At 32.6% G+C, this 11146-nt stretch overlaps 1 protein-coding gene across 1 annotated transcript; it reads left to right on the top strand.

Annotated features, from left to right (window-relative positions):
- The first annotated feature begins 8329 nt into the window (after positions 1–8329).
- On the top strand, positions 8330–10388 carry LOC131640066 (LOB domain-containing protein 25-like). Its single transcript, XM_058910476.1, has 3 exons — positions 8330–8386; positions 8465–8539; positions 9451–10388. Exon 3 carries the CDS (start codon positions 9469–9471, stop codon positions 10060–10062), a length of 594 nt encoding a protein of 197 aa, XP_058766459.1. The 5' UTR covers positions 8330–8386; positions 8465–8539; positions 9451–9468; the 3' UTR covers positions 10063–10388.
- Positions 10389–11146: the final 758 nt, after the last annotated feature.

Raw genomic sequence — 11146 nt, 5'->3', positions numbered from 1 at the left:
ACAATGGCAATCTTCCCAAAGCCCTAGCTTTTGTCTCCTCTCTTTCTTTCTCTTTTTCACGATCAAAATATAATGAGACATTCTAACCTCTAATCCTTTATATTATTATTATTATTATTATTAGGGCTAAATATTTTTTTTGGTAAGCAAAATATATTGATATAGAGTACAAGGGGTACTCAACCCTTACAAGAAACAATCTGCACAATCAAGGCAAGCACTAGTATGGAAATCTAAACCAATCATAGTAAGAAATACAATTAGATTGATTAGAATTTAAATTATGCCACAGTCATGATAATAACTTACACTTGTTTATTATGTCTTCTAAATTATATTGCAACCCATTAAACAAAATGTCGTTTCGCGTCTTCCATATACACCACAATACCGCCAACCATAATGCAGTTCTGTTCTTCTTCTTCAGCCTCCCTTTGAGTTGTTGGTCAAACCAGCAAAAATGTTGATAGATAGAGTAAAAAATCCTATCCCCCTATAATCCGACCCACTTCCCTATTTCTGCCCAGATTTCCTTACTTGTCCTGCACTGAAAAAACAAATGTACACACATTTCCTCCTCATTAGAACACATAACACATTCACAATTGGCTAGTTGAATCAGTCCTCTCTTCAGCAACTGGTCTTTTGTGGGAAGCCTGTTAACGATGATCCTCCACCTGAAAACTTGTATTTTTGAGAGAGTCCCTGCTTTCCAAATTGACTTCAACAATAGTAGATCAGTTGCCTGCAACACATTACCTTGTTGATAGTTGGCTCTACACCTGTCATAACAAGATTTTACTGAATAAAGGCCATCTTGTTCGGCCACCATTTGATGGAATCCTGCGCATCAGAGCTTAACTAAACTTCTTCCAATATTTCCTCCAACTCCTTCAGCTGTCTTATACCATTGCCATCCAAGCATAACAAAACCTCCCTGCTTATACCCAAATCCCACTTCCATGTTAAAGGATCTGTTCTCCATAATTCACACACTTTTCCAAACTTATTTGAGCTCTTCTCATAGATCTCAGTAAATCCTTCCTTTAGGTTTTTATCACCTAGCTATCTGCTGTGTCAGAACTAAGTGTTTTCTCCTGCTCCCACCTTGTATTATATTTTATTAATGAAAATATCCATGCAGAATTGTCCTCATGCTTGATCCTTCCAGCAGCTAAAACATCTCTCCACCAAATTGAAGTTTTCCTCAGATTGTTTGTATTCACCTCCATCAGATTTAGAATTCAAAGATCACCATATCTTGCTTGAAGAATCTCCCTCCATAATGTTGAGCCTCCTTTGATCATTTTTCATCTCCACTTGCACAATAAAGCTGAATTAAATCTCCCAATGTGTTTAATACCTCATCCTCCTTCCTCATTGGATTTGCAGACATTCTCCCAACTCACCCAAGCATTTCCCTTCTTCTCTTCCTTACCCTGCCAAAGAAACCTAATTTGTATTTGAATTAATTGATTGATAATCTTCTTAGGGGCTCTGTAAAATGATATCACATAAACAGGAACAAAATTTAGAATAGAGTTAATCAATGTAATCCTCTCTCCAATGGATATATTCCTACTTCTCCATCTGCTCCATCTTCTCTTGAAACCTTCCACCACTCCTTTCCAAACACCAATTCTTCTAGGATTAATGCCAATTTGAATGCCCAAGAATTTGAATGGAATTTGTTCCACACTACAATACAAAAACTGGGAAGCAGCTACAAAAAAATCACTTGAAATATTGATTCCAAACAACTTACTTTTGAAAAAATTCACCTTTAGGCCAGAGATCATTTCAAAACCCCTTAGGACAGATTTTATGCACCACAGATTATTCCAGTTTCCACACCCTGCAATTACAGTGTCATCTGCAAACTGCAGAGTATATACAACAACCTCCTCATTAACTTTGAAGCCCTCAAAAGACCCTACTTGGATTGCCTTTTGCATCATGCCTGATAATCCCTCAATTACTAATGTAAAAAGGAAAGGTGACAATGGGTCACCTTGCCTAAGTCCTTTGCTGACCTCAAACTCTCTACTTGGACTTCCATTTACCAATACTGACATACTACTCCTAAACACACAAGCCTCCATCCAACTGCACCATTTTCTCCCAAAACCAAAAGTAGCTAACATTTTCCTCAAATAACTCCATTTTACACAATCATATGCTTGCTCAAAATCTACCTTTAAAATCATACATTCCCTCTTTTCCCTATGGGCCAAGTCAACTATCTCATTCAGAACCAATACCCCATCCAATATCTTTATTCTTGGAACAAAAGCTGTTTAACATTGAGAGATAATGCTACCCAAGGTTTTCTTCAACCTAGCTGCTAAAATCTTAGATAGTATCTTGTATAAGCATCCCACTAGACATATTGGTCTATAATCTTTCAACTACTGCGGATTATTTGACTTTAGAACAAGGGCAATGAAAGAAGCAGTAATAGCCTTTGGTAGCACAACATGTTCATGAAACTCATTCAGAAAAAAACTTAATTCTTCCTCCAAAAAAGCCCAACACTCCTTTATAAACCTTAAGTTTAATCCATTAGGCCCTGGGCTCTTTTCCCCCACATATTCCCATACAGCCTTCCTCATTTCTTCTGATGAGAAAGGAGCTTCAAGTCTTGCTCTATCAGCCTCAGAAATACTTTGAAAATCAACTCCACAAAATTCCACTGTAAACTCCTAAATATGTTACAGGTCCCTGTAAATAAACAAAAATCTAGTTTTAGTCCTTCAAAATATTTCCCTTAAAGAATGGTCCTCCTAAAGTTTTTCGTCCACACTTTTGGTCCCTCCTATCAACGTCTGTTAACAGAAGCTGATGTGGCACGCCATGTGGCAGTGCCAGCGTGGTAAGATGCTGACGTGTTATGCCACGTGGCTAAGTTCAGGAACATACTTAAGCCCATAAAAAATTCTAGCTAATCCGTAGCCAAATTCGTAGCTAATCTCTAGCAAATTCAAAAACCACAAAATTTATCCTATTGTCGATGACTCATCGCTAATGAAACAAAGCTTCCAAACAACACAAAAAGAAGAAGGAGGAGGAGAAGAAATGGGGTAGAAGTGGAAGAACAACCACAACAACAAAAGGAAATTGAAATTGAAATACCTAGTGTGTTTATGCTCATGAACACTGGATAGAACGTCATTTATCATCTGTTTTTCATTTATCTTTAGCGACTTTCCTAGCTGCTTCAGAAGTTATCGTATGCATGCAACTAATGAATCCTCCTTTAAACAATGTCTTAGATCTTTTCTTAGATCAAACTTCTTCCTCCCATACTCTTCGTGGTAACTTGCAAGCTTCCAATTTACAATTTCTCCCAAGGACTTTGATGCTACTGTTTTTGATATACGAGCTGGGTTTCCAACTCGCATGATATTTATTCCAACATTTGAAAGCTTTTCCACCATATTATCAATAAGTGCATTAGTAGTATTGTAACAAGAACCCTTTCGCCTTGCTCAACGACACTTGCTATAAGTTGCTTGAGCAAACCGGTCTTGCCTGTACCGGGAGGTCCTTGGATAACCAATAATGCTCTATGCTGAGATTTATCATAGGATTAATTTCCTAATAATCCATTTATTTTTTCTTCTTCCCAATCAACCAAACTCAAACAGTAACAAATGCTTATACTCGTAAATAAGCTCAAGCTCAAACAGTCCCTTAGCCCTTAACCTCTATGCATGTTGTTTTGGTACATGAACTAATAACAAGTCAAATAAATAGAACAATAAAACATTTTAATCTCATGACAAAGTGGAGTGAAAAGAAAAACCTGAATTAGCAAGTTCTTTAAGCAATTTCAAAGACTGAGTTTCATGCCAATCCTCAACCAATAATTTACTCTACATATCTTGAAGAACATCACACAACTCTCTCTAAAAGTGATCAAAGAGAGTAGGATATTGAGTACAAGCTTTCAAACACAAACCCTCAAGTCCAATATACATAGGAACAACATTTAAATAAGGTTGAGCTTGAATCACAAAATTAAGTACCAATATTCTCATGAACATAAACACTGGGTATTTGAATTTCAATTTCTTCTCCTCCTCCTTCTTCTTTTTGTGTTACTTGGAAGCTTTGTTTTGTTACTGTTTGTGACGTTTTTAATAACTTCTCTAACTTTTGTCTCTCTTTAGGTATTATTGGATTAACAACTGCCATTTTTATAAAAGTTTATATATTAGAGCTCAGGAAGTTTTCAAACATATTGAATAAAAAATTATTATAAGTTTTCTAAACATGTTTGATCACTTTCAAACAAGTTTAAAAGTGGTAATTGTGTTGGGTATAATTGTTGTAATGATTCAAAGACTAAGCTCAGGAAGAATAATAAGTCATGGACAATATGATAAATTTTCTGGATTTTGAATTTGCTAGAGATTAGCTACGAATTTGGCTACAAATTAACTACAATTTTTTATGGGCTCAAGTATGTTGTTGAACTTAGTCACGTGGCATGACACGTCAGCATCTTGCCACGCTGGCACTGCCACATGGCGTGCCACATCAACTTCTGTTAACGGACGTTGACAGGAGGGACCAAAAGTGTGGACGTAAAACTTTAGGAGGACCATTATTTGAAGGAAATATTTTGAGAGACTAAAACTAGATTTTGGGTTATTTATAGGGACCTATAACACATTTAACCCTTATTACTATTATTATTATTATTATTATTATTATTATTTAGCTATTACAAATATCATTTAATCCCTCTAATTTTAATTAAATAATGCTAATAACTAATTACTTCCACTACTCCCAAGTTCTACACAATTATTCACACATCCTAAACACCTTAATTTCTATATTTCGAAGGCAACTATCTCACACCAAGGACATCACAACACATCAGACACCCATCAACGCATATAAATGCGCCATGTCACAAAATCAATTTCGACAAAAAAATTAAATAAAAATTGAGGCGTTACACATCTCGCACGGATGCATGCTGTGAAACCCTCCCATGTATGGGTCGGTCCGTCCCATCAGCCATAATATCTGCAAGGTATAAGAAATAAATTTGAATTAGATCCAATTAAGTTATAAAAACAAAAGAAAAAAATAAAATTTAACTCTGTAGATGTACATGTGGAAAGCTTCTGTAGATACAGCTATAGAAGCACCCAACATTCATAACAATTGGGCTTGTTCCGGAGCCGCATCTATGGAACTACCCTAACATTTACTTGTTGTGTAGATGCACCTACGGAACGTTTTGCAACTCCTCAAATGCTACACTGGCGTATGTACTGTTCAAAACCTTGTAAAACCTATTTTTAAGCCCTTGATCGCTCAGTTTACACAACAAACCTACATCGTCTCTATGTTTCTAAAACTATATAATGATTTCTACTCCTAAAAGTGTATTCTAACTCTATTACGAGAAATACTCGAAAATACCTCGAAAACTCAAAAACTTACTGATTATATTGAGCTTTGAACGAGTTGGAGTGTGTTGATCACTGATTTTGATGTTCCCTGTCGAACTTGAGAGAAAAAAAACAAGTTTTGTGGAAGAATGATTTTTGAGAAAAGTCTCACGCGAGTTTAACATCAAATGGTTTCGGAGATACATAACAGAAATGTTTCTGTAGATGCAATTACGAAACAAATCAACGAATAAAAAAAAAGGTACGTTCGGAGATACACCTCCGAAAGCAGATGTATTTTTGAAAACGCACATGATACCTAAGAATCCTAAGGGGTGGGATAAGAGATTCTCTTAAATTAATTGTCGGTTTGTTAGTTTTTGGGCCTTAGGAATTTTAAGCCCAAATTTGTGGATAGAAAACTATTCTAGAGAGATCCATGAAACTCTCTATAAACAAAAGTAAGAATAAATTAGAATTTTTATAAAATATTAGAGAAAATTTTAGATAGTATATAACCATTAAATTAAATTTGTGGTGGTGAAATCCATGTCACTGTAATGTACTTTAATTTGTATCAAGGCCAAAAGACTTAAACACTTTCTCAACCTACTCAAAACTCCTTTCCAATAACAACAACCTTTTATATATACAACAGTAATTGTTTTTACAGAACTCTATATACAGTACATAATTTTTTATATTAAATAAGTTTAGACGTTACGGCTGCCGGTACCGTAGAGACATAAAATAGAAAACGGTTGCCGCAGCAATTTCACACACATGACCTTTTATAGCTTTAACTCCCACCACCGAAAGTGCTAAATTCATGAGCAGTCTTAATAATTAGCAACACATATACAATTATTGATTTCAACATAAAATACATCAAACAAATGCAATACAAACACTGCAACAACACTGCTTAATCTTTAGTTAAAACTTTTGAGGATACATTGATTTTTTTTTTTCTTCTTTTAACTGTTCTCCTTTTGTTGTTGGTTACTTGATTCATTTGTCTATATATGAGATTTAAAGGCACAGATTAAGCCTTTACTATGATTGATGTGTTGGTTGTTTAAATGTATCATAAGAAAATAATTTATCTGTTGTTAACTGTTTTGTTCCTTTTTATTTTTTTTAATATCTTTCCAATCTTTTTTCTTATATATTTGAATTGAATATCTGTTATATTTCTATTACAATATAGAAACATCTATTATGGAGCTATGCAAGATTCAGTGATAGATCTTATCATTTTAGATAAAATAAGATTTTTATATTGAAAGAAAAAAAGAAGAAGAAAGATGTGGTATTTAACTAAAAATGCTACTAGTCCACTTTTTTGGACTTAAGTCTATATTAGAAAGAATCTAAATAGGGGTCCATTTAATATGATTGCAACACAAATGGTTTAAAGGTAAATATTTATAATATTATAAAAAAATGACTTTTATAATATATAATAATTACGAAAAAAGATATCATATTTTAAAAAAATTATAAAAAATATTAGGTTTGTTGTTATGAATCAATTATAGATTACACTTTAGTCTATTTTAGCATAAATAGATACTTTTATGATAATAATTTATTTTAAGCTTTTATTTTTTGTAAAAAAAATTAAATCAACATTTATAGAATAAGCATTTTATTTATAATTACCAATATCATTGATATTTTATTATTACTAATTTTTATGATTATATAATTTTAATTTTAAATAGAATTTTTTATTCACTTTAGCAAGTTGTCAAATATTTTTATTTTATCTTATATTGCTTTATAATTTATAATTAATTTTAAAAATATTAATGATAGTGTGAATCTAAAATAAAGAAAAAATATGCATTAGAAATTTTATCATATTAAAGTATAATTATAATGTTTAAGAAAAGTGAGATTGTGTTATGCAAAAGAATATGAGGAAAACTAATTAATGAACTGTTACTATTTGTTGTACTTTCTTTTATTAAATAGAAAAACATAATAAATTTATTATAAAAGAAAAAATATAAAATTCAAACATGCGCACTATAACAACAAACTAAACAAATGTTAAAAAAAATTAACTATTTTTTTTTTTTTTTTTTTTTTTTTTTTTTTTTTTTTTTTTAAAGTTGATGGTTTATAAGTACCACCAACTTGTTTACAAAGAAAATACGACATTGCTGCTGCCAAGGATCGAACCCTGAACCAACAGCCTACACCCGCTCAGTCAGCAAGTGCCAACTGAACTGAGCTACCCCTCCCACCCACCCAAAAAAAAAAAAAAAAAATTAACTATTAACACCACGGAAAAGTCTCCATCAAAATATTAGACTCTCTAAAGAGGAAGCCGAAAAAAGATGAAAACAACTATTTTATAAAAAAAAAAATACAAAAGAAAACGGCTGATCATCTAACAATTCCCTAAAAACAAAAAACAAAAAAAAAAAATGCACTAAAACAGATCACACTTTTAATCAAACAAAACAAAAAATAAAAAATGAATGCACTAGAACGGATCACACTTTTAATCAAACAAAACAAAAATAAAATAAAATACAGCATGAACATAACTTCACTTCCAAATCAAACTCAAACTAATAATCAAATTCATTTGGAGATTATTCATCATTGTTTTCCTCTTTAATATATTTTTGCTTATAAAATTTTAAAAAAAATATATAAAAACGTTGCTACATTGTTTTGTCTAAAAAGAGTAATTAATGTAAGTGCATGAGTTAGAGAGGGAATAAGAATGGGAGACATCCCCACATTTATGATAATAATATTAGATGCAAGGTCATAGTCATTCTTTTCAAATGTACCTCCATTTATGATAATAATATTAGATGCAAGGTCATAGTCATTCTTTTCAAATGTACCTCCATTTATCTTTTTCTCTCTTTCCTTTTGCTCCTCTCTCTCTCTCTCTCTCTCTCTCTCTCTCTCTCTCTCTCTCTCTTCCAATTAGGGTTTCCTCTTTAAGGGTATAGTCCTCCTTCTCTAACAAATCTACGTGATCTTTTACATCTCATTAGCTAAGACAATTTTTTTCTCTTGTGAAGGTACAATAACAGCTTCAAAAGGTACTTTCCTTTTAGTAATTCTTCTAGTCAAAGAAATCTACATATCTCAAACAGGTAAAATCATGTTCATATAGCTACCTTACCTCTTTTCTTTTATGATTATATAATTCTTTTCTCTGTTTATGTTCTTTTAAATAAAGTAACAATTGCTTCACAAAATAATCGATCCTTTTCAGAAACACTATTTAGGGCTTTGCCCAATTTATATAGTTTTATGATATCAAGCTCTTTGCTGCAGCCAGATCTTTGGTTCAAATTATATAATTTTGCAATGAAATATTCATAACTTTTCACTTGCTCATGCAGCTGAATTCTTGAAGAAGAAAGATACATATGTAAGGTTTTGTTGTATGCACTAATGAAGAAGAAGAAGATAAAACAAACCAAAAACTAAACTTGAGGGCCAAAATTCAAGAGAAAATATAATGGATGAGTTTTTTCAAGTATATATAAATTATAATTAAGAACTATTTGTTGATTTTTTTTTTTCCTTTCATGAATTGAGAATGAAAGAGAGAAAGGAAAGCAGAAAATATATTTAAAAATGGAAATATAAAATGTTTGTGAAAGAAAAAGAAAAGAGTCCTATATGATATATGTAATATAATATAAAAAAAGTGTCAACTAATCATCAAATTTATTAAATTAGACACAAAGTAAAGTCTCATGTACGTGTGATGTATGAGATTTTTAGGAGGGATGGATCATATAAAGGTTTAATCAAAGGATCTATTCTATAATCTTTCATTTTTTTTTAATCATTTTGGCTTTTCATTATTTATATATGGTTTTGGATCATTATAGTTTTAATGATCAAAGAAATGTAACTGAAGATAATTAATAGTATTAGATCTGATTATTCTTTAATTGTGTTGTGACTTGTGACCTTTGAGTTTTGAATAAATTTTGAAACTAAAACTGATTATTATGGAGAAGGGAAAGTTAATGGATTTCTTTGTTTGTAGGTTAAGAGAGGAGAAAAAATGGCATCATCAAGCTCATACAATTCACCATGTGCAGCCTGCAAATTCCTTCGTCGAAAATGCATGCCAGGTTGCATCTTTGCACCTTACTTTCCACCAGAAGAGCCACAAAAATTCGCAAACGTTCACAAGATCTTCGGCGCAAGCAACGTGACTAAGATCCTCAACGAACTCCTCCCTCACCAGAGAGAAGATGCAGTGAATTCTCTTGCTTACGAAGCCGAAGCTCGCGTGAGGGATCCAGTTTATGGCTGTGTTGGTGCTATCTCTTTCCTCCAGAGACAAATTCAAAGGCTTCAAAAGGAACTTGATTCCGCTAACGCTGATCTTCTCCGCTTCGCTTACAATGATCTCTCGCCTAACTCGTCTCTTCCGCCTCTTCCTCCTCTTGTTGTTCAATCTTCATTTCATCATCAACCTCAGAGACAGTTCAGTTCGAGATTCGGTATCGGAAATAACAGCGTTGAAGCAAGTGGTTTTTACTCTTTTCCTTATGCTATTCCATGGAATGATAACATTAACACCTCTACTACTGAGGATATAAATGGAGGTTTAGGAGCAAGAGGAGGAGTAGGAGGAGGTAACAATTTGTGAAATTCTGAATTTCTATGAAGCTAGGGTTTACTTTTATGTTATGTTATGCTATGGTATGGTATGTTATGGGGTGGGTATTATATAAGTCTAGTTTTCTTTCTATGGCTATGTATATAGCCATAGTTGGAGTGTTGTGGCTAGGTGTAGTGTTGATGTGTTTTGATTCAATAATTTGAAGGCTTTTTTTGTAATTGTAATGTTGTGTAGTTGTTGAAGAGGAAAAGTGTAGTTTAAAAACCTAGCTAGTGAATAAGTTGGTATATAGGGCATGCATGGAAGTATGATTGTGAATGTATGGCTATATATCAACACTAGTTGTTTATGTGTATTGAAAAAATGCAAACTCTATAGGCATGTGCAGTAGAGTGTTGTGCATGCCAATTTGAGTTGACATTCTCTATCATTGTTTATTTTTACCATTAAGAATAAATTGTTGATTAATTCTAAAGCCTAAGCTATATATATTCCTTTGTTTTGGACCACTATTTTAATTAATTGCAATGATTTGATTATTTTAAATACAGTGGCCTCAAAATGTCACAATCAAACACAGAAACAAAGATATGTTTGTATATTATTTAGATGGAGTTGAAACTTCAAAGTGTAGAGACTAGAGATAGTTACTCAGTCTCAAGTCACAATCTGGTGTATGGAGTTGTAAGAACTTTTGTTGATGTGAAAAAGTCTGTGTGAATGAATAGCTATACCTGATGATGATATCATAGAGCTAAACAACAACTTTGTTATTAGTGCTAGTGATTCTGTAGGGCTGTTTGATGAATGCTGAACTCAACTAACAGGTTTATCTGAACTTGTGTCTCTTTCTATCTGCTGCAAACCACACTTTGTTTTGAAATGTAGTTTTCATCATGTACTTAGAAGAAAAATGGCTTTGAGCCTCATTTTTCATGAATAAAAAATGTGTTAAATTGTGAGAGCCACACAGTCACTGTCCTCAATGAATCCAATTATTAATACAAAAAAAAAAAGAAGAAGCTAGTATAGGAGTAGTTTATTAGGCTTAGGTTTTTTTTTTTTTCACAGACTTTGAAGAAGTAGCTACACTACAGGTTCTAAACTGTTA

This window comes from Vicia villosa, unplaced genomic scaffold, assembly GCF_029867415.1.
Source record: "Vicia villosa cultivar HV-30 ecotype Madison, WI unplaced genomic scaffold, Vvil1.0 ctg.002927F_1_1, whole genome shotgun sequence".
Lineage (NCBI taxonomy): Eukaryota > Viridiplantae > Streptophyta > Magnoliopsida > Fabales > Fabaceae > Vicia > Vicia villosa.
The sequence above is the reverse complement of the archived record's forward strand: the minus strand, read 5'-3'. Positions and strand labels throughout refer to the sequence as shown.